Source organism: Macrobrachium rosenbergii, chromosome 42 (assembly GCF_040412425.1).
Source record: "Macrobrachium rosenbergii isolate ZJJX-2024 chromosome 42, ASM4041242v1, whole genome shotgun sequence".
NCBI lineage: Eukaryota > Metazoa > Arthropoda > Malacostraca > Decapoda > Palaemonidae > Macrobrachium > Macrobrachium rosenbergii.
The window spans coordinates 17,440,622-17,465,997 of NC_089782.1; the positions used below are offsets into that span (position 1 = coordinate 17,440,622).

At 38.0% G+C, this 25,376-nt stretch overlaps 2 protein-coding genes across 2 annotated transcripts in view; one reads left to right on the forward strand and one right to left on the reverse strand.

Moving 5' to 3' along the window:
* Positions 1 to 25,376, reverse strand: part of LOC136827750 (putative leucine-rich repeat-containing protein DDB_G0290503) — a 187,007-nt gene that overhangs the window by 16,237 nt on the left and 145,394 nt on the right. The gene's annotated exons all lie outside the window — the stretch shown is intronic.
* On the forward strand, positions 1,621 to 23,000 carry LOC136828011 (protein sax-3-like). The gene is made up of 15 exons (XM_067085627.1): positions 1,621 to 2,899; positions 4,599 to 5,005; positions 7,126 to 7,217; positions 8,214 to 8,424; positions 9,331 to 9,437; positions 11,363 to 11,582; positions 12,112 to 12,221; positions 13,733 to 13,958; positions 15,189 to 15,292; positions 16,025 to 16,244; positions 17,022 to 17,128; positions 17,630 to 17,843; positions 18,169 to 18,340; positions 19,256 to 19,341; positions 22,547 to 23,000. The coding sequence occupies exons 2-15, from the start codon at positions 4,828 to 4,830 to the stop codon at positions 22,789 to 22,791; spliced, it is 2,292 nt and encodes a 763-aa protein (XP_066941728.1). The 5' UTR covers positions 1,621 to 2,899; positions 4,599 to 4,827; the 3' UTR covers positions 22,792 to 23,000.

Genomic DNA, 25,376 nt, shown 5'->3' on the forward strand with positions numbered 1-25,376 from the left:
GAGCGAATTGGATATCAAACGACATTTGTAGCTTAATGTTTGTATATAAAATGACACGGTGATGTGATACAAATAATTCACACACATATATATATATATATATATATATATATATATATATATATATATATATATATATATATATATATATATAAAGGACGACAGACAGTCGAAAGGCCTCGCAGCACTCCAGTGTTTCCTTTCCTTCGTGGATTTTATCTTTATTTATTATTTCATCACGTTTCATATTTTCGTGATTCAGTTATACATAATTATATATATATATATATATATATATATATATATATATATATATATATATATATATATATATATATATATATATACATAATAAATTATGTATATATATATATTGAGTAAAAAGCCACAATATGTAAATGAGAGACTATTTTTTTCAAAATATAAAAAGGATAAAATAGGGGAACTTTCGACCGTTGTGCAAACGGTCGAAAGCTTCCTTTGTTTTATCCTTTTGTATTTTGAAAAAATACAATCTCTCATTTATAGTATTGTGGCTTTTTTACTCATTATTTCCGATCACAATATAGTGATGCACGACAGATATGTATATTATATATATATATATATATATATATATATATATATATATATATATATATATATATATATATAGAGAGAGAGAGAGAGAGAGAGAGAGAGAGAGAGAGAGAGGCAGGAAGTTTTGAGTTTGTATGTAGAAAGCAAATATAGCCTACTTTGGTGTTTGCCAGTCAATTTTGTGGCTAATAATTAAGGCATTAATTATTCATATCTTTTGCAGGTTGTCTACCCACCTCAGGTGTAAGAGTCCCTATGACCGTCTTAGTTAGAGGTCGTAGGAGAGATCACATAGAAGGCAGAGGAAATTGGCTAAGTTACGTCGAAATGCCTGCTGTCTCTGTTGACTTAGACGCTGAATTATGTAGGCTACGTGGTGTTCAGGCAACTACGCTGAGCTGCTTCTAGGTGAAACATGGTTACCTTTCCAATACCAGCTGACCTGCAATACTTGGCAACATTTCCATTTAGCAAAATGCACTAACAGTATAAACCTTCATACCAATCGAAGGTATCCTCCATACTCACTCACTCACTCCGGTGACTCTCGGACCTCTCGGTGGCCCTTGGCCGCTTGCACCAGACCTCTCCACGTTCCCCTGTTGAGTACTGCGTCTCTCCACTTATTCTCAGGATCCTCCTCCTCTCCCAATTCCCTTAGATCTCTGAACACATTCTCTTTCCATCTCATTCTCGGTCTCCCAACTGGTCTTCTCCCTTCTGCTGATCCTTCCATAGCCACTTTAGGCATTCTGCCCTCCATGCTGACAGTGATAAACTTTCAATAATTTTAAACATTGCCACTCTTCCCTCATGCAAATCGTGGCCTGCAAAAACGAACATGGCAACTCTGCCAAAAGTCAGTACATGGCTGGCATGCCAAGGCATAGAGGACTGAAACCCTCCCGCAGCTGTACAAAAGGAGTCATTTCCTGGCAAATAAACAGGAAACTCTATGACATTATGATACCTAGCAACTTTCTTGGAATCAAATCTCAAAAGGAAAAGACCCAGTGCTCCTCTCCAGAGAAACCCCTTATCAATCAGTTCTTCAGAGCAACCCCCTATCAATCAGTTCTCCAGAGCAACCCCCTATCAATCAGTTCTCTACAAAACTCGTTCATGGCAACCCTTCATCCAATTATAGATTACTAAAAAGAAGATAAAATAGGGCAGCTCACAAGATAAATCCTGGCGACTGCGTCCGACCGAATATGAAAAGCACGACAACCCGACCCTCTCACAAGCATATTACGACAACCTTCAGATCATTAAGCTCATAAGTACTTGCGGTCCGATATGGCAGAGACACACGGATAAGGCGCGTTGACAAAAGATCAAGAAATCTTTTATCTCGATACTTCAAGTGCCTTTATCAGAGGGAGACAGCGAGAGGGAGAGGGAGAGAAACAGCTGTCGCCAAGTACACATGACAGACGAGAATACGCTTCTGACTTTACGTTTGAGCGCTCGTGTTGCTTACTTAATCTCTCTCTCTCTCTCTCTCTCTCTCTCTCTCTCTCTCTCTCTCTCTCTCTCTCTTTCTTCCTTGTGCATTGCCTTATTCGATTTTTCATCGAAAACCCATAAGGTAGCAGTGGCGCAGCACGCACGAACTTCTGTGTTCAACAGATAAGAAAGCGAACTCTGCTTATCATATCATCTGTAGATATAAGTCAAAAAAAGAAAAGGGAGCATCCCCAGGCCATTGACACTCTATCCGAAGAAAGATCAAGAAGCAAGGCGTCACTTTTGCGGGAGAGTTGCCGGTCGTTCTGCGGAGTGCCACAAGAGCCGCCCTTTCCCGGTCGAACGTTGAAACGAGATGTGTCAAAAGCGCGGCCGATTGTCTCAAAAGTGTCGTCCTTAAGTTACGAATTATGAGCTGAGTGCCTCGTGGATGTTGTCTTCCGCGTAAGTGGTACGGCACTTGGTCTAGTTGAAAGAGAAGAAGAGGAGTAAAAAATGGTGTGTTTAAACTCTTGGAAAGTTCTTTTCCACTGTGCCGTTCTGACCGCGGTGGTCCTTGAAAGTGCCGCTGTCTGGAGAAGTGAGGATGCTCTTAGGGATGGAGGAGGAGAAGGACTCGGGCAAGGAGAACGGGAAGAAGGAGACGGGAAGAAGAGGCAGCTGAGGCTGACAGCAGCATCTTCGGACTCCGAGGATCCCGACGCGCAATTCCATGAGGAACTGAGGGTCGCCATGAGCAGCCACTGGGAGATATTGCAGAACATCAGGTACCACACCTTGATCAGCAAGATGAAGGTGGCGCAGCTCGACAAGAAGATGAAGAAGTTGGCGCAGCAGATCGAAAGCAGAGGTACAGTAGGGCGACTTTTGAATTTATTTTTCCCTCCGACAAAGCAATGAGATTGAATTTGTTGTTGTTGTTTTTGTTGTTGGAACTAGTTACCTTAAACTGGCACTGCTTAGCTGAGACTCATGCTCATTATGTGCATGCGTGTGGTTGTGTATGTGTGTGTGTGTGTGTTTGTGTTCGTGACTACGTCGATGTTTATGCGTTTAATTGTGCCCTTGAGACATAAAGTTTTTCTACCAAGTAACTGGATAGTAAACAAAGTATTATGGGGATAAAAAATGAATAAAAGATTCGAAAAACATCCAAATCATGTAGAAAAATAAAGTTTCTTTACCGTTACATGAAGATAATCTCTGAAGACCGACGTTCTTGCGTGAGAACTAGAAAGATAAGAGTTATCAAGGAGTATATTATCAGTAGATCACGTAAATTGACTCCGTTATCGATTCCCTGGCGCCATGAATATGTATATGTTTTGCTTATTACAGTGTCTATTCGTCTGTCTCACTGGATGACAGGAAAAGTATTGCATTTCTTTAGGTCATCATCTTTCACAAACACCTAAATGAAATGATGACGAGATATACCCTGAATATTTCATCCGTCGTGGTAAAAAAAAAAAAAAAAAAAAAAAAAGTCCGTCGGATGAAGGGAACAGGTCAAAAATTGAATTACAAGTCTTGACCCAAACAGACAGACGCAGAATTCAAGTTAAATAAAAGCAAGTAAAAGTGTACAAGAGGGTGATCAAGTCCTTGGTAGGGTCGAATAAACAAATGGAGGGAATTAAAAGGAGAGAGATTAATTTATGAGAAAATTCAATATAGCAAACAAAGAAATGTACTCTGAAGAGAATGAAGTGATTAGAATTCATTGATTGTGGAAGACAGAAGAGAGGTAGATCAGAATGATGCAAGTTTGGAAGATACAGGATAATTGTGATTCTAAGAATGCTCTAGGAAGTAACTGTTAAGCCAGTCAGGAATGTAATTAGGAGGCTGAACAATGGAAAGGCACTGTGAACTGACAGGAAATGGGAATACAAGAAAGATCCTGCTCCTTGGTGGTTGAGTGAGACTGAATGGCTGACGGGGGTAGGTAAGTTGCTAGTATGTCTGGTTGAAGGAAAGATCCCAAAGGCATGGCTTAATGAAATCATCTCTCAGTGCATAAAGAGAAAGGTGACAGTGATTGTAGGAGTTACAGGGTATAACAATATTCAGTACACATGCTAAAATATGAATTAGTAATCTGATTAAAAAAGCAAGGCAGACAGTAGAGAGATAGATAGAGAAAGAGCAATATGGATTTAGGTATGGAAATTTGTACATGGGTCAAAGGTCCACAAAGGAACAGCTGAGTGGTATATTTGAGAGTAAAAGGAAACGGCGGTGTATGGGGTGCGTAGACTTCTTGAGAATCGGGGATTTCACATTATAGAGCCATCCATCCGAAGGAGAAAGTGTATATACATATATATATATATATATATATATATATATATATATATATATATATATATATATATATATATATATATATAGTGTGTGTGTCTCTATGTATGCGCGTGTATGAGTGCGTGCGTAGGTATGTATACACACATCAGTGAAACCAGAATGAGCGGTGCGCAAAGATTGATGCTTTTGTATATTCATAATATTCCGAAGAATGTTCCTCTTAAATTTCTAATGTCAATCAGAGAGTGAGAAAAGAAAGGGGTCCTCGAGAACTCCTTGCGACAAAACCTGCAAGAGTCTGAAGAGGGTGGTACTCAGAAAGGCGGACAAAAAGGCGATGTGGCAACTCTTCTGGCATCCCTCAAGGAGCTCTCCCAGTTCTACGAGAGTTTCAACTACACGACGGGGGTCTTCGACCAACCGGTGGGAATCGACAGCGTCTATGAAAAGCTTCTGCAGTTGCTGGAAAAGATGAAGGCCCTCGTGGAAAAGACTGACCCGAAAGATCCAGGCAAGAGGCAGACCAGGAAGTCGACAAATGACCTGACCAGCGTTTTGCTGACGACGACTGCTACAACCAGGATGACGACAACAACAGCGAAGACAAAAGCGAGGACGCCCAAGACTTCGGCGAGCAGTGATCTCGGAGGTATGTTGAAGACCTTAATTTTATGTTGCTCTTAGATGGTGTATATTGGAAATGCTGAAATCTGCTCTATGAAACCAAGTAGTGGTAGGTGCGGTCGCGCTAGTGTAAAATAACCTCTGAGAAACTCAGGGGTTATACAAAAGAAGTACACTTTTGTTAGTTTGGTTTCTCTCCACTATTGTATACTGTCGTTGATCAGAGAAGGAAATTTTCAAACTAATGTTATATACCATGTATGTTTCAATACATATTTTCACAGAAAAAACTCAGTTATACATGTAAATACATACGGTGGCGAATCGTAGGTATACCTGTCATAGAGGTGACAGTCTCGCTGAGAATAAACAGCTAAGATTCTGTTATCATGTGTTTTAAATTAGAGCTATAAAATGCAGATTGACTGACTTGGCCTGAAAGAAAGTCTAGAGAAAGGAAAAACCTGTCAATATTTTTCTTTTCATTTAGTTTTTTAATAATGATCGTGATGTAGGAAGGTCGGGTATATGCAAGAGATGTAATCAGAGGATGTAAAAATAAAAAAAATGGAGGCACCAGGAATGTGGGGATGAAAAGACCGAGGGAAACTTTTAGACGCTGTCAAGAGACCTGGAAGATATTGGCAGAAGGAGGAAATAAGAGGTGAGGCCCAGCAACAGAATAAGAATTCCACGATAGTTTACGCAACAGCAACGATGAAATAATGCATTAAAATTCAGTCCTTTATAAGGGAAGCAGAGGATGAGCCCCAGCAACAGGTATCCTTTTCTTCTGAAGTAACCTGTTTGTCAGGAGAATAGGATCTGTCACGAAAAAAAAAAGAAACCATGAAATGTGAATATGTGTGAAAACAGAAGCGAAAATTTCCTATACGTAGACACGAAACACCCTCGCAAAATGAACGACTAAAGAGAATATAACCACATAATTGTAGACACTGAAAGGGCAAAGGTGCTTTTTGGTCTAATCTTAGGAATAATCCAGTTTGGGGCAGATTAATAGATGACCAGGATGACATGGTAGAGTTTTCCCAAGATTCAAGTTTTCCTTAACCAGTGATGAGATTACTTGACCCCTCTTTCGTCTGGCATGAATCTTTTGAACGATGGCGGGAAATTCCGAAATTCCAGAATCCTGCACATTTCAGTAAGAGCAGGGCGACCTCTTCTAATAAATGTGATAACAAGAGTTCCTTAATCACCAAAATCTATCAACCAGATACAACAGACCTGCATTTCACCTTGCCTTACTAATTTCCTTTAGTGCACACTACTTGAAAAGAGCAAGTCACCACTGGCTAACCTATTATCAACAACAACCAATGTACTGTACAGTACATCTATCATCCCTGCGCAAAGATCAGTATCATAGGCCTATTCAGATTCTGTTGCAGCCTCCACAGGAGACAGCATCATGGGATTCCAAACCATAAAAACTGTTAGGTCCTTGACTGAAGACCGTCTGTGATGGCAGTTACGCCTCTTGAAAAGAGGAAGGTTATGTCATTCGGGAAATGCCGAGGGAGGCAGAGAATTCCACATTCGCGCAATGTACGGTTTGAAAGATCTTTCAGAGTAGTTGATCCTAGAGTTCATGATTTCCACGGGAGGTCTGATTTCGTTGCCAAAATTAATTTAAACATAATTCAGCTCGCTCAGTAAATGCCCATGCGTTTATAAGTAGTCTCTTTGTGTTCCCGTATCACAATTCATCGAAGAGGGATGAAAAGTGACATAAAAAATTTTTTACGAGCATATTGTAAGTATGTACATTTCATTATCTCATAAAGAATTGTGTGTACATGGAATCACAAACCCATTAGGGGATTGGGGGGGGCGGCACCTGGGCACGTGCTCCCCATGAAAAATAATGACAAAATGATAATATTGAAGATTTAGATAATAATAACATAAATGAGAAACATAAAATGGAAAAAATAAAAAGATCTATTACATAAATACATATATATACATATACATATATATGTATGTATGTATAATATGAAAATTGGTGGCCCCAATGAAATTGTTCTGGATCCGCTAGTGCAGGCGCCAATGCTTAACGTACAAAAACACGTTTTTGGATGCATGCGAACTTCTTTATAAGAGTGCTTTCTATTCCAGATGATTCTCTCCCGACTAATAACGTGACTGCACAGCCTGGTACCGCAGTGTCGCTTAAATGTCAAATGCCTGAAAGTCCTACGACTGGAATGGTAGGTTTTTGTGTATCTGTCCATCTTTACATCTGTCTTAAACTTAATAAACAAGTACAGTTCAGGCTAAATCTGGCAGTTAATAATGTTCTTACTAGAATAAAACTAAGTCCTAGTTTGCTTCATACACATTCGATTTATTTTAACTTAACTTTTACTATAATCCAGTCTTCCTTACTGTTGCTTGCTCGCGTAGTTTGATATCTCTAATGTTCCCTCAACTCCCAGTAGCTACCTCTCCATAGTCTTTTTATTGCAGCATTTAGAAAACAATAATCAGTATAGTTTCTACCAAAACCCAGGATAGGAGCAACAGTCTATCTCTAACCCTTCCTCCTCTTCGCTCCCACCTCTTCTACGCCAGCCACAATCAAACCACCTCTGGGTCACCCATGAGGGCCAGTGCCTCCTGCCCTATCCCCAAACCCCAGTTCTTGGTTTTACTTCAGTCTTCCTCGAATCTGCGATCTATCACCTAGGGTTCTCAGGATGACCTGGATCTCTTATCTTATCCCTTCGCCCGATTTCCTGACTCTGCTGTTTTCTTTAGTAGGGAAAAATGCTGAAAAGTTAGTAAGAAGTTTGTAATAAACTTTGCTCCTCCGTCGATTTCACTGGCACTCGAGCCTCACTGTGAACCCTTGTCTGTCGTACCAGACTTCTTATGCTGCTTTGTTTTGTAGTATCTCAGCCCTTTTATGGGGATCTTGAGGGGGTTGTTTCGCTGTGTGATTCAACCTTTTTGGGCGCTCTGTATATGTATCGTTTACTGATGCTACGCATCTCACAAGATGGGAGGGGGTGTCCAGTGAACTAACCTCTCACGAGACACAATTCAGTTTAATTCTCAAGGAGATCTTTAGTGTCAAATAGATCTAGACTCTACAAGACATCGTTTAGCCATTGTTTCTTGAAGTTACACTTTGCTGTTTTCTTTTCTAAATTCTAATGGTGAAAATGAAAGGTGTAGCTAGTAATGATATAAAGTTTTTTCAGGTCGTCTGGACGAAGTCCAACCCCTACGGAGGCCACGAGATCCTAACAGCAGCCCATTATATTTACACCACCGACTCAAGGTACAGTGTGGCCTTTGATGCAGAGTCAAGGGCTTGGACCTTAGCTATCAAGGGCGTCACTTCAAAGGACGAGGGTCTCTATAGATGTGAACTGAACTCCGTTTCCAAAAATTTCTACTTGATTGTGAGGGGTAAGTATTCCTCCAGTCTTCATATGTATGTGACGTTTAGCAAACGGGTGTTTCCCAAAGTCAGTCGAGGTATCTGTTTTACAGTATCAATATCTGATGAATAAGTATTTCCCATCATAGAGTTCGTAACACCTGGTAAATAAGTATATCTCCAGTTATTCAGTTACTTCTGGTAAATAGTTATACTTCCAGTCAAGGTGGAAATATAGCATCCAATAAATGTCTTTCCATAACATTTCAAATAGGAAATAACTTGGACAAACAAACTATTTTTGCCACTACTTCAGCAACCTTCTGGATATTGCCGATTATCACTTTTATCATTTTATTTCGTGTATCTAGGATTATTATAGGTTGTGTGTATTGTATTGCCTCTGCTTTGTGTACTCCATGTATATGGCCCTGAGCTGAAATAAAGAATATTATTATTATTATTATTATTATTATTATTATTATTATTATTATTATTATTATTATTATTATTATTATTATTATTAACCAGACTAAAACTTCTTTCAGTTTTTTTCTGAAGATGGAATGAGAAACTCTCAAGATTCCTGTGTGTAACTTGTTTACTTGTAAATATTTACGTATTACTTGAATCTCGAGTACTTTCAGGTCTAACTGCTGACCCTTTTTCAAGAGATGTGAAGGTAGTCAGGCTGGTTCAGGCCCAGCAATCTTCTCTGAGAAGATCGCTGGGCTTTGAACCAGCCTGACTACCTTCACATCTCTTGAAAAAGGGTCACTGTTAGACCTGAGTACTGAGATTCAAGTAATACGTAAATATTTACAAGTAAACAAGTTACATACAGGAATCTTATGGGTTTCTCTTTCTATTATTATTATTATTATTATTATTATTATTATTATTATTATTAGCTGAAGAACCTTTGTACCTTTCAGAAGACTTGCTACCCTCCATTGACGTCGCTCATACAAGGAACGTTTCGGCTGTGAAAGGAACTAAGGCTCTGCTGAACTGTCGCGTTACAAATGTGGGCTACTATGCAGTAAGTCTTTCTCTCTTTTTCTCTATTTACATGTGTACTATCTCTCTCTCTCTCTCTCTCACACACACACACACATATAGATATATACATTATATATATATATATATATATATATATATATATATATATATATATATATATATATATATATATATATATATATATATATATATATATATATACACATACACTCAAGGGCACGAGATATTTAAGTATATTCAAGGAAACATGAAACCATTTAAGACCATATGCCAGTTTCATTTTTTCGCATATATATATATATATATATATATATATATATATATATATATATATATATATATATATATATATATATATATATATATATATATATATATATATATACACAGTATATATATATATATATATGTATATATACATAGATCTTATATTTTAAATTTGCCATAACAAAATAATCACGTCTGGCATTGGCAGTAGTTACACCCACACCCAAGAAAACACGAGTAAAACCGATCATCAGACTTTGGTCAATTAAATCATGTTCACAAAGTACGAATGAAGCGAACCAAGTGGAAACAAAATACCACTCTCTATTAGGCTGTTGAACCTGATAAAAAAAACATTGCAAGTCAGTTCCAAAAAGTTATATATTTTTTAAAGATATTTAAATTTACCCTCCCATCATGGGCCCACTGTCGGATTAAGCTTTCGTGATAGTTCCCGGTCTCCACAGCAGTTATCCTGTCCTACCCTGCTTGGACTTAGTATCATTACTAGTCTTGGATTTTAGTTTAACAATCTAGTGTCTTGGTATACGTATGTTTTATTTAGATTTGTGGGTTTATTATTATTGCCAAAAGAACCCTTATATTATCACAGCACGTTTCCTCTATCTTGCAACTTGTAAGTTCGTTTCAATTTTTTTTTTTATTTGTCAGTGCTGTACCGAAACTCAGGCTAATGAAAATCGTTAACATTACAAACATTCATGCTGCAAAAATGTGTAAAGAGGTTCATTTATTTACGTTTATAAATAGAAAAACATTAACATTCCTAATCTTATTTCGGTTCTTATTAATTAAGCATTATTTATTTGCCTACGTATTGATATTCACATTCTTCTATGCCTCTCTTCTCTATCCTTTTATTCTTTATGTTTTTAACATGTGCGCATTATTCTTCTGTAGAAGGCAGCTTAGCAGGGCACGTTAACTATAATGTCCTCGTTTAGCTTAAACATTTTGTGTTGCAAACTGGCTCGTTAGATGTTAATCAAATAGTCTTTTGTTATTAAATGATAAGCAAGAAACAAAATATATTTTTGTTTTAATGTTTACTACCTTTTCACGCCCGGCTTGTTTTTTTTTTTTTTTTTTTTTTTTTCAAAATTTGAGCTGGCAAAATCAAGCATCCGTGGCTTACCGAGAATCAAGTGAAATTTCGATAAATGTAAAGGAAACAGTCTCACGAAGATATCGACCATTAATATGATTCCTTAACTGAAGACTGTATAAAATGGTGTATTTAATGTAATACAGGTTAGTTCACCTGCGAAATCTACCTAGATAATGAGAAATTCACCGTCCCTTGTTTATATTTTTACTTGCATTCTCATGGGGTTGGTACTTAAACACGGCTCCTCGAAGATCTTCCGCCATGTTTAGTACCATCCCCTTGGAGATGAACGTAAAATCGTAAGCAAAAAACGGCAAATTTCTCATTACCTCGGGATATTTCTCAGATTATCTCACCTGTACTGCAATGTATACACCCTTTTCTATATTCTTTTAACCGAAAGACTATATCAATAAACGATATCATCGTGCGGCCGTCTCCTTTACATTGACCGAAATTTACCCTAGAGCAACAGGGAACAGTGTTGTCTATTTCACTCCAAAAGAACTCAGGTGTTCTTTCAACGACAAAAACAACACCAATCTCAGGTCTCGTGGAGAGGGACGGACCGCTACGGAAATCCAGTCCTCCTGACCCATGGAGTCCTCCTGTACGCAAGCGACCCTCGGATTGGCATCATACACGAAGACGGCTCTTCGGACTGGACCCTGACCATCGATGACGTGCGCAAATCTGACGAAGGAGTCTACTCTTGCGCAGTTAACTCGATCCCTGCGCATTCCCAGGCTGTGTCGCTAAGTGTCATTGGTAAGTGACTCTCTCTCTCTCTCTCTCTCTCTCTCTCTCTCTCTCTCCCTTAGGCCAGGAGTACCTGAAATAAATCTCAGTTAAAGCTCTCTCAAGTTATAGTTTTATGATTACATAAAACTATGATGACTGGCTAGTTAGAAGAAAATGAGACATCCAGCTCTCAGAGAGAGAGAGAGAGAGAGAGAGAGAGAGAGAGAGAGAGAGAGCGAGAGAGAGAGAGAGAGAGATGAAAATAACTATGAACTAAGCTAGTTCAGCTGATTCATTACCACAATTATCTAAACTTTTATCGTGTTACAGAAACCTCAACCTCTTAAAACAATAAAGTTGCCTGTTGTTACGTCACAGACACAGTTAAAATTAAAAATAAAAAAACTTTCTACATGAAAACTATTGGCAAATGTAGCACATAGGGGTGTGGCCTCCATCTTAGCTTGGAATAAAAGTTGTGCTGTTAATATTTTGAAATTTAAATTTTACTAGACTTTTAAACAAGAATCAGTAAACCGTCTCCCTCAATTTCCAGAGGAGGATCCAGTCTCACAGTCAACTGCTCCTGAAGTGGTTAACGTAACAGTTCACGGTGGATCTTCACACACGTTCAACTGCACAGTTACCCCTCTGCGTAATACTAAGGTAATCAGAGCAGTAGAGGTAGTTACAGCAACACCAAGGTAATCAGAACAACACCAAGGTAATCAGAGCAACACCAAGGTAATCAGAGCAGTAGAGGTAGTTAGAGCAACACCAAGGTTATCAGAGCAACACCAAGGTAATCAGAGCAACACCAAGGTAATCAGGGCAACACCAAGGTAATCAGAGCAGTAGAGGTAATCAGAGCAACACCAACGTAATCAGAGCAGTAGAGGTAATCAGAGCAACACCAAGGTAATAAGAACAGTAGAGTTAGTTAGAGCAACACCAAGGTAATCAGAGCAGTAGAGGTATTTAGAGCAACACTAAGGTAATCAGAGCAACACCAAGGTAATCAGTGCAGTAGGGGCAATCAGAGCAACACCAAAGTAATCAGAGCAGTAGAGGTAGTCAGAGCAACACCAAGGTAATCAGAGCAGTAGAGGTAGTTAGAGCAACACCAAGGTAATCAGAGCAACACTAAGGTAATCAGAGCAACACCAAGATATTTAGAGCAACACCAAGGTAATCAGAGCAACACCAAGGTAATCAGAGCAACACCACGATAATCAGAGCAACACCAATGTAATCAGATCAGTAGAGGTAGTTAGAGCAACACCAAGGTAATCAGAGCAGTAGAGGCAGTTAGAGCAACACCAAGGTAAGCAGAGCAACACTAAGGTAATCAGAGTAACACCAAGATATTTAGAGCAACACCAAGGTAATCAGAGCAACACCAAGGTAATTAGAGCAACACCAAGGTTATCAGAGCAGTAGAGGCAGTTAGAGCAACACCAAGGTAATCAGAGCAACACTAACAACACCAAGGTAATCAGAGCAACACCAAGGTTATCAGAGCAGTAGGTAATGGAAGATAGACTTTGGAAATTAAAATAATGTGAAATGTGATAGCGAATACCGAACCCTCAGAGACAACAACAACAACAAAGCTACATTATTTGTTATTTCTGTTTTGATTCTTTGAGAAATTAGCTGTACAATAGGAAGGCTTTATTTTGCAACATGTGCCACTTATTGCTGTAATGGAGGGTAGGCTACAAGTAGTTCAGCGAGCTTATACTGTGTGTGTGTGTATATATATATATATATATATATATATATATATATATATATGTGTGTGTGTGTTATGTAATTTTTAAATTGCAAAATTGCGTAACTCCATCTTTAATAGTGGGTTACTTTTAAAATCTTGTAAATTTTATGATACTTCTGTTGCTGTGATTTTTCATCTGTTGAGAGAAATAAATGTCTCATTCTCTATCAACAAGTTTTTGCTGTTAGTAGTAACTCCCAGTTGTTAACAAATGTACATAATAAATACATTATAGTTAGTGAACTGTAAACTTCTGAGCGTTGTCCAACAATCCGTCAACAAATCACGTCTAAAGTGGAAAATATTAAATATTAGAAAACGAAATTCTAATTAATTAGATTTAACAAAAGTTAAAATCCAGGTTTACAGAAACATACAGAATTTATGGGCCCTCTTTCAGATCTTCTGGGTTCGTGAAAGGGACCAGCAGGTTTTCACATCGTCTGAGGAATCTTGGTCCCCTCACGAGAGGATCTTTGTGAGTCAGGACTCGGAATTCACGTCTCTGCTCACTATACTCAACGCAAAGGCGTCTGATGAAGGAGAATACAGATGCTACAGAGACTCGAACCCAAGCCCCACTCCAGTCATTTCAGAGCTCTCTCAGACTGCCTATCTGACTGTAGGTAAGTAGGGTTAAGTCCCAGCAACAGAGTGCTTTCCCCTTGAACTCAGAGTAATCTTAAAGGCAAAGAACTAAACCCCTTTATCTCTCAAGTAATCCAGTGTTTTCTTTAGAGTTTTAGCTCCTCTTGTTTTCACAAGTATCTTGAAGGGTCTGTCAGTTGGCCCCTTCCTTTCTTTCGACAGGTTAAAGGGCTTATCCCTTGATTTTAAAATTAACGCAGGGCTTCAGAAAGATAGCTCATCGCATTGTTCTCATGAGTAATTCCAAAGGTCCTAGTAACAGGAAGCTTCAGGGACCTTGGCCCTTTCCCTTGTTCTTACAAGTAATTCTATGGATCTGAGGACTAGCCTTGATCTCACAAGTAATTCTGTGGATCAGAGGATTGGCCTTGATCTTACAAGTAATTCTATGGATCAGAGGATTAGCCTTGATCTTACAAGTAATTCTGTGGATCAGAGGATTAGCCTTGATCTTACAAGTAATTCTAGGGATCAGAGGACTAGCCTTGATCACACAAGTAATTCTGTGGATCAGAGGACTAGCCTTGATCTCACAAGTAACTTTGTGTTTTAGAGAGCTAGCTCCTCTCCTTGTTTTGGGAAATAACTAAAAGGTCGGAATGTTAACCCCCTACAGTTGTTCTCACAAGTAACACAATGCTCCAGAAAGCTAGCCAATTTTTTCGTTATCAGAAGTAATTCCAAGGGTGGGAAAGCTAGTCCATTAATTTTTTTCACAAGAAACGCCAAATAGAGCCTACCCTTGTTCTCCCAAGTATCTCCAAGCTTCATGTAAACTCAATAGCAGGGTTAATTTCATTAGGTAACAACACAAACATTTGATGAAAACTTTGAATTATCTCTTAGTTCATTTCACACTTGGGCCTCTTATTGATTTTTGAAAGTGAAAATCCCTTTCATGATGCTTTTAGCAAGAAATAGCTCTGTACTGATTCATTTCAAATACAGACTTCAAATGTAATAAGTATTATGATAGCTTTTTCAATGTGTTTTTATTTTTTGTCTTGGAGAATTAATTTTTGCCTATTAATCATTCCCTCTTCAGAGAGTTCGACAAATATTATTTTCCCATTCAAGTCTTTTATGAGATATCCACATTTTGCTATAGGTTATAACTCAGGTCAGCTACTGAAGTTTTTTCTTATAATAAGTATTATGTACTGTGAGCTAAGATAGTGAGAAATCATAACATTGTCCTTGTTCAATAGATATGAGACCTTTCATCACAATGGACACTGGTAGCAGCGTATCATCTGAAGAAGGGACTACGGCCTCATTGCACTGCAAAGTTATCAATTTGGGGAACTACACGGTATGTCGACCTTTCCATGTTTTTGAATTGCAGAGTTTATTGCATAATCAAAAAACTATATCTTAATATGGCTGTCTATCTGAATATTTTAATGAACTGCAGTAAATAAGAACTGCTTCCTTTAAACGTTGTTAATTTGAACATGATTGAAACAGAAATATGTTCCACTAACCCAAATCACCGGCCACTGGCTTTCAAACGCCATGTAAGGGGTAATACTGTCAGTGCACGTCACGTGGTGCACTGTGGACATTACTAAGGGTTGCTTGCAGCGTCCCTTCGGCACCCAGCTGCACCCACTTTTTAGAATTTTCCTTTACCTCCATTCAAGCTTCCTTTCCTTCATTTTGCTGTCCATCTTCTCCAACTATTACTACTCAGTCAACTTTGGATTTTTCGCTTTTAGGTCCTTCTATTTCATCTCCTTCATTTTCTGGATCTCTCTACTTGCTGTCCAACCACTCCAACCCCCTCTTCTCACTATCTTAAAACGTCGAATGGCTGAAAGTGCCCCAGTACTTGGCTTTTCTTTTTAATAAGTGAGATCTCTTCTTTCTGAATTTCCTTTGACTTCCTTCCTCTTACTTCTTCCTAATGAGCACCATATTCTTTGGAAGCTTGAATTTCAAATCATTGACCCCCGTGGGCTTGTTCCATATGAATAGGGCTGTTTCATCTTCTGAATAATAATAATAATAATAATAATAATTTTCATGAATCGCTCTCAATCAGGTCGGGTGGATCAAGTTGGACCCGAACAGCAGCACATACATTCTGACCTTAGGTCACGTGCCAATTATATTCGACCACCGCCTCAACGTCGTGTTCGACCCAACCACGAACGACTGGATGCTGACGATCAACGACGTCTCGCCCGCTGACGAAGGCGTCTACCAGTGCCAGATCAACACTAACCCTACAGTGTTCCATTCGGTCACGCTCCACGTGATCAGTGAGTGTAGTTATTATTATTATTAGTAGTAGTAGTAGTAGTAGCAGTAGTAGTAGTTGTTGTTGTTGTTGTTGTTGTTGTTATTTTGGGGACATGGTTTTAGTGAACTTTAATAGATTCAAATTAAGAGGATTTTTTATCATTTTTCAATCGGCGACCCATCAAAATTCAGCGCACTAGCCGACCAACAAGCTGTAAACCACCTGTTTGCCGTAAATAATAATAATAATAATAATAATAATAATAATAATAATAATAATAATAATAATAACAATTATTATTATTATTATTATATATTATTATTATTATTATTATTATTATTATTATTATTATTAGTTATTGTTTTTTAAAATTTTATATTTCAGGTTTCATTTCATGATGCATGGTATGATTTTTTTAACAGAATTTTGTTTAGTAGAATCAGATTGTTATTATTATTATTATTATTATTATTATTATTATTATTATTATTATTATTATATTGGAGAAAAATAATGAACATCTTTCTTTTTATTCATTGAAATTCACTAAAACCTTGGTTGGAGAATAACTGATAAAATAACTAAAATCCATGTTATTATCATCATCATCATCATCATTATTATTATTATTATTATTATTATTATTATTATTATTATTAATATTATTATTATTATTATTATTAAGCATGACTTTCGTGGGTTGCAGTAAGAGTGAGAAGGGCATGGAGCAACCTCACTCTTTGAGACTTACTTTCCAACTGGTAGTCTAAAACGTTTGGACATTATGCATCCTCAGAATCGGAGCCCGTAACGACGTCGTCGTCTGTTGACGGAAGATTTGCCGCCGAGGAAGGGGAAACGGCTCTTCTTCCCTGTCGCGTTCAGAACCTCGGAGATGCTTCGGTAAGAGGCGGAGAAAGGTCGGGTTTACTCTCATTCTGTTATCTACCAAATGATCTTATTGTCATTATCACGTTTCTTCAATGTCCTCACTTTAAGTTAACTGTAATGGAAGGAAGGAACGTGAAGTGAGCTTCCTCTTCGAGTGGAGTAGGTTTTCAGTTCCACTGAGTTTCCATCATCGTTCCAATCTGAACTCACGTATATTCATAAATTATCTTACGCTTCCGTTAGCAGCGCTTTTTTTTATCCATTAACATTCTGAATAAAAGAGACTTAGTGCTGATTTGCTTAATGCTTGGAACTGAAGAAACAAAATCAAGTTGGTACTTTTGTCCTAAAATCTCCAAAACATAAAAATGAGCCCTTCGTTATTTGGAGTGGATATTCTTATAAGAATAAGACTCTTGATACAGAATAGTAATAGTGGTGGTGGGGTATTAGAGGGACGATGACAACAAACACGATTCCAGTGTCCATTTCTTATTACTCAGCCTCTTCCAGGTCACTTGGTTAAGGGTGTCAGACCAGCAGGTTCTTACGGCTGGGGAATACACCCTCTCACCCGACTTCCGTTTCAAGGCCCACACCAACGACTACGAGAACTGGCTCCTCCAGATCACCGATGTGAGACGGGACGACGAAGGCGAATACTTGTGCCAGGCTTCAACAAACCCCATCACTAGCTTGAGGTTCTGGCTGGACGTCAGTGGTAACGGTACGAATGGAACCTTTCGAGAACTGGGGCACTCGTAAGGGAGTACTGCAAGGTCTCTGCAGTGCACCCTTGGCACACCCAGTCACATTGCTTTCTGCCTTTTATTGTCTATCCATTCCTAAAGGTCTCTTCAACTTCACCTTGCTCTAATTTTTGCTTCTAATTTTTAAAGCAGATCATTGGTTTAGCCTTATAAGAGCCCAGAAACTAATGTAGAGTTTAAAACTGTTTTAGAAATAGAAACAAATTAAGCAATTCACTCGTGTGTTACTCTAATGAAGGTTCTGAAATCCATGATTGTTTACTCTGATTAAACTTGATGCAGGTAAGTCTTCTGATCTCACCACCGACCCAAAGGAGGACGCGCCGACCAGCTCCTCGACCACTGAGGGTCCATCATGCCTCTCGCCCTTTGAGCATGTGTCTGACGGCGACCTCTGTATTTTAAGGGTTACGCAGCAGAAGCTAAGCTGGGTGGATGCTTCAGAGTACTGCAAGTAAGTTTGAGCAATTAAAACGCTCCGATTTTTATAGTTCTGTTAAAATTGAAAATATTCTGGGATTTTGGGCTCCTAAGACAGAGTAGTTTTATAAAGCACATGGATGCTGCATTTACTACCCTAGCACAAAGCAATTCGCCTTTTATTCTAATAATTGTATTTTAATAATTTGCTTACATTTTTATCCATGAATTTATCAAGTTTGTTCATTTATTTCTTCTTTTCTAATAACTGATCTGTTGTTTCTTTATTTCCTATTTCCTTCCGTTACTTCTTTCAAATGAAAACCATATTCTTTGGAATCTTGAATTTCAAGTCAGTGGCCCCTATGGGCTTGTTCCATATGAATAGGGCTCATCTTCTGATTAATAATAATAATAATAATAATAATAATAATAATAATAATAATAATAATAATAATAATAATAATAATAATAATAATAATAATAATAAATTCGGAACCACAAACCCACAGGTGCTCAACATTCAGTAGTCTAAGCTTTTGACATAGTAGCGATGTAGCCTACTTCTAGACAGAAGAGTTATGGTTTCAAAATGGTAAAACAAAAGATGAAAAAGCAGTCGATATTTATATTATCCACAGTGGAGATAAGGGAAACCTGTACCTCTACTGTATCTCCTTGTGAACAATATTTAGTTTCCTGCCATCATTGGGAATTGGTAGGTAGGGAGCATAGTGATGAGTTACACTAGCATAACCAAGTTAGCTTTCAAAAACACATTTTTTCTTGAAGCACTCGTTGTTTAATTTGCTTGGTGCACTTCTGTCCTGATCAAAAGGTGAGTATTGTGATGAGAGAAGGAGAGAAAGAGAGAGAACAACAAAATGTACCCTGATAAACCTTTGCGACATTCATAGATAGCTCAAAACCTTCTTCTTCTTCATTACAGGTCTCAAGGTGCAGAGTTGGCTATGGATCCGTATGGCGCGATTCAGTCATTTCTGGACCAGAAACATGGCGAAGAAGGAGAACATTGTATGTAGTAGTTCTGATTTCAGATTTTATTCTTAGCTGATACACAATTCTGAGAAAAACCAGGCACCAATTAAGATAGAATTCCTCCATCATCGAATACAAGAGCAGAATTGAAACAGGAGGAAGAATAGATTATCAGATAACTTATCATGAGGCAATTAGACTTCGGATATAGTCTTAAGATATAGTAGTAGTTGTTGTTGTAGTAGGGATTTTTCTTTGAATCGGCTCCCTTACTCATTCAATTTTGCCTTTTGTTGTACTTGTTCAGGTATACTTTCTCTCTGGGGCCATGTGTTTCTCATAAATCTTTTCAGAAGTGCTCTCAAAGTAGCAGTAGTAGTAGTAGTAGTAGTAGTAGTAGTTTCTTTTATAACAGCACCTGATATTCTCAACACCTGGTCATAGAAGAAGCTTGAGCGCTTCAAGACAGGCTGTATGGGATGTGTTCAGAATGAAAGTTGAGAAGTCATAACCTTGATGGAAACCAGAACTGAAGGGGGAGACACGTTTAGCTATCATTATCAGCATACGGAGCTGCCAGACAGAAGCTAGTGAAGGGCTTGTAGGGGAAAAGTTGAGTAAAGCCCAAGATAGGAAGTTTGACTGGTGCTACTTTGGCTTGTTATCTACCCGTCACCTACTCCCAGGTGCTAGTACTAAACACCGTATGGTAAAGTAGACGGCCGCACGAAGATATCGTTTATTAACATAATTTGTCGACCATGCACACAATAGAAATGGGTGGATATAATACTTTGATCCCTGGGGGGCTATTACTAAACACGGCGTCCCAAAGAGCTTCCGCCATGTATAGTACTAGCACCTCTGAGTAGGTGACGTATAGATAACAAGCCAAAGTAGCACCGTTTGTCCAGTGGAGCTTCAGTAGAATGTTTCAGGCTTCACAAGTAGCAATAGGAACAGCGAGAGATTCCCTGAATTTCAGCATGAAAGATGGCCTCTTCTCATCACGAGGAGAAAGGGTTCACATTCCTTCAAGTAAAAATGTCTGAAACTCTAAGATAATAACATTCCTTTTAGAAACAGATGACTGGAGTTTTTGTGGGCTGTTTTCAGTTGGAACAGACTAAGTAAGTCAGTGCTTCTAGGCGCAATAATTATTATTCCAAGTTGTAAAAACATTTTAATGTAAACGGACGGTGGACCTCAGACAGTTACCATTTCCTAAAGGAGTCTATCAGAAATATTATACAGAGCATATTATTTTATTTCCCTCCAGGAAATGGCCAATCAGAATAAAGAGATAAAACAAGAATAAAATTTTGGAAGTGAACGCCAGATTACACAAGGGCAAATGGTTCAGTTTGTGATCTGTGGAACTGCCCAGACAGGAAATCACCTGAAATGAAATCAGGGTTGGAAAACGACTTTCCTGCGAGAGATAAAATTTATTCGTATCAAGATGGAAGAGAGGATTGGGAAACAAGATGCGCAAAATCTGCTGAAGATTCTGCGCTTAAGGCAAACCAGTTCTTTCTCAGTATAACAGATGTTCGCATTTAAACTGTTTTTATTACTAGAGGAGATCCTTCTCTTACAACTTTATTACTAGCGGAGAGCCTTTTCTTTCAAATGCTTTTATTGGTAGCGGAGATCCTTCTCTTACAACTGTTTTTATCACTAGCGGAGATCCTTCTCTTTCAAATGTTTTTATCACTGGCGGAGATCCTTCTCTTACAGCTGTTTTTATCACTAGCGGAGGTCCTTCTCTTACAACTATTTTTATCACTAGGGGAGATCCTTCTCTTCCAAATGTTTTTATCACTTGCGGAGATCCTTCTCTTACAACTGTTTTTATCACTAGCGGAGATCCTTCTCTTTCAAATGTTTTTATCACTAGCGGAGATCCTTCTCTTACAACTGTTTTTTTTATTACTACCCGAGATTCTTTTCTTACAGCTGTCATTATTACCAGCAGAGACCCTTCTATTAATTTTTTTTCTTTATCAGTGGAGATCCTTCTCTTACAACTGTTGTTATTACTAGCGGAGACCCTTCTATTAGAACTTTTTTTCATTGTCAACAGAGACCCTTTTCTTATAAAGAGTGGAAGAGTGATAAGTCCTTGCTGAAATCAAAATAGCAAGGTAGGCCTGGTAAAACTAATTTAGTCCCCTCCTCAGAATACATCAGGCGTAAAATCTGCTCTCCTGTCTTTGCCCAGCCTTCTTTAGCTACATTGCAACATTCACAACTACATTCAACCACCGATCAACATTTCACACCCAATATTAGTGACCGTAATACCTCATTATGCTGCTCATTCTATATAAATGGATGTACTAGTTCCAAAAGAGTAGATTTTACGACAGTTGTGGGTGAAACTTATTGAAATGAATACAGGAACTTCGGTAAATATATATATACATATATATATATATATATATATATATATATATATATATATATATATATATATATATATATATTTCATAGTTTTAGAAATAGGCAGCGCAAGATAATTCGTATTGCCTCTACATTACTGAAAATAATTTTCGTTGATTAAAGTTTATATATATATATATATATATATATATATATATATATATATATATATATATATATATATATATATATATATATATATATATATATATATATATATATACATACATATATATATACATATATATATATATATATATATATATATATATATATATATATATATATATATATATATATATATGTAGAATCTACTAGTCACTTTTTACCAGATCCATATGTAATTGTAATAGCACAATGCCCTCTTAACTTCCTCGAATTCTTCGCGCTTTTTTAGATACGCTTCTCACTACAAAGCCTTAAGATCCAAGTGCAAGATATATGAAGAAATTCTGATGTCCGGTAGCAGGAAACGAACCCGGGCCCCCTAATCAGAACGAGGTACCACTGACAATGGTACCACATTCTGATTAAAGGACCTGGGTTTGTGTCCCGTTACTGGACATCTGAATTTCTTCATATTTCTTGCTCTTGGATCTTAAGGCTTTGCAGTGACAAGCGTATGCAAAAAAGCGCGATGAGTTCGAGAAAGTTGAGAGGGCATTGTGGCTATTACAGTTACATATATATATACACACAGCCACACACACACACACACACACACACATATATATATATATATATATATATATTGGTGATATAATGTCCTGTTCTAGACTCAAAACTTCTCCAACAGGGACAATATGGCCGTTTTGGATTGGCGCGAAGGAAGAACAAATCCACAACGGGGAGACACAATGGATGTGGACAGATGGCAATCCGGTTGACCCCAACGCTTGGGCATATAACCAACCTAGGGCATACGGCAAGAAAAAGGCTCCCCAGGGTTTGTGCATGACTCTGTACGTGCATGAAAGGTACGCAGCCATGGCGCTGCCTTGCCACTACAAGAGGCGCTTCATCTGTTTGAGACAGCAGTAGTCTACATGTCATCTCTCTACCGTTATGCCTTGGCTTTGTTAGCGTCGCCTTCAGAATTTGTATTTCTTTATATTATTTTTCATTCACATTCATGGTATATTATCTATCGATTTTCCAGTATGTCAAATGGATTACGTATTATTAGCTTCGTAGGTTAAGACATTACACGTAGATTCACATTTTTCAGCGAAATAGAATATTGTAGACAATGGCGTATTCTTTAACCTTTGCAGTCGTGATATGAATGAAACATTGTATCTTGTCTCTGCATAGTTTGACTGACACGTCCAAAGGACAGTTTAGATTAAGCTGGCTGACGTAAGGGATTAGGAAGCCTGGGTATGGACTATTGACCTCCAGACCTTCCAAGCAACAGATGTAAAGAAGATTTGGTGAAATAGTACCGAGTCAGGATTTGTTCAAAGTTAAAGAAGAGAATGTAGCTTAGTATCATGACATCTTCAAATTCGATACTAAGGAATGGATTTTTTCTAAGGTAGACGTCTGTCATTTGACAGATCGAAATATTTTGGTGCCTGGTTTATGGTTCCTTGTCACCGATGTTAGTCCTACATCAGCTGATCCTCCAACATCAGATCATGTTTAGAGCATAGCTCTTCTAGCTTTTGTTCCCAAACTTTCCATAATGGCTTTTAGTTGGTCTTCCATAAATCTCCTCATTGGTCTCACCCTCAGAATATCCTATCATATGTGACAACGTCATTTTTCCGTTATTTCTAAACCTGCCATTAGTCCCCGGCAAAATGAGCACAGTGGAGTGTATGCTACATCTACTCGCATGCTTTCTTATAACAGTCACTGGTGATGTGACCACAAAATCTCACAATTACAAAATTGTGGACCACCACCACTGTTGCCTCATAATTGACGTGATTCTTCTTCCAAGGTCATGTGCCATTGTCTTTTCTAGATCTACTCTTTCGTACAGGTCGTGTTTCCTGTTTGCGAAAGTCTGATCTGAAAGACACTGATTGGAAAAGTTGATATGATTGTTCGATGTTATTGTACTGTACGTGTCATTAAACCCAAGAATAAATCTTCCAGATTGATGATGTTTTGAATTACGGTGAGAATATATAGCTTCATTTTATGGAAGGCTTTAATTTCTAAATAATTTATTAATGTGTGATGTGCTTTATCTAGCCATCATTACCTGAGTAACGAAAATGAGATCGTATGAACATTTTGAAGAGCAAGTGAAAATGAGAGAGAGATAGAGAGAGAGAGATCGGGGTGGAGGGATTGCTATACTCTTGCCACGACGAATAGATCTTCAAGGAGGCTTTAAAGATCTGCCCTGTTGCCAGTTTTACGAAAACAGGCTACTGACACGTGTGTGACAGACCTTTAAATGTCTTCGAGACAAACCCTGAGGGCTATACTTATAAGATTTTTGGGGCTTTTGATTTCAGGCACTTTAATCTCCTTCCTACTCCGCCCTGCTCTCTCTCTTTTCTAAATCTTACGGTTTTTTTACATATGATCACCTTATCTATTTTGTCAGTACTTGTAGATAGATGTACATTTATCATTATTACACAATTAGATACTTAAAAGTATTTAATTAATGCTATAGAAATAGGTGATATATTTCTTGTTCATTTTCAAATACAATTAAAATAAACTTCTTTGTCGCCTATATATTATCTATAACGAGGAGTAACGATCATCTTAAGTTTTAAAAGACTACTTTTTTCAATCAAACTTTTTCCACACCACCACTGAGGTAAAAGTCAAGGTGCGTTTTGTTTTTCGAGAGAGGTTTCCCTTGTAGGCCTAATCTCTCTTTTTATATAATTTATTCAGAAAACTAGTCATCAGAGCTATCAGCTATGTTGATGACAAAACTGTCAACCAACTTGTCTACAGCCACATCTTGCCGGGCATCCTCTTTTGAATTTTCTCTACGTGCTCGCTGCATTCTTCCAGTTTCCGCCGTGACATTGTTCGATGCTTCTTGCACTAAAATTTTAAGGTCTGCCAGTTTGAACGTATTCTTTTTCGCCATATAAGACTTCACTTGAGCCCAGTGTAATTTTGATTGACCCAAGTTTCGTCGAGATACACGAATTTCTGCCCTGACTCCTTGCGACCTTCATCTCTCTCAAAAATCTTGACCGAGCTACAGTTACATCTTGCCTTTCCAAGAGAAATTTGCGCCCATCAACCTTCTTAAGAGAGACAGACAGAGATCTGTCTGTATACGAATGTTTATTTTCTCTTGCCAAACTTACTGTTATGCTTTATTTCATATTTCCTTGCTTACCAATTTATTCTTTACCTACGATGTTAAGAAATCAAGGTATATGTAGAAACGAGAAATGCCTCCAGACATAATAATACCGATGACCGTGACCACCGAAAGTGCTCCCTAGAGAATACAAGCTGCTTTTACCCGTGGATTTAAACGCACGTGGATCCGTGTGTAGTACTGGCAACACCACCAAAATGAGATGCCATATCGATAGAAACTCTGATTCCGTTTCTTGTAATTGCTTAAAAACATTATCAATCGTGAACCTATGTAATAGACTTGGAATTCTGCGTAACGAAAAAGGTTTTAT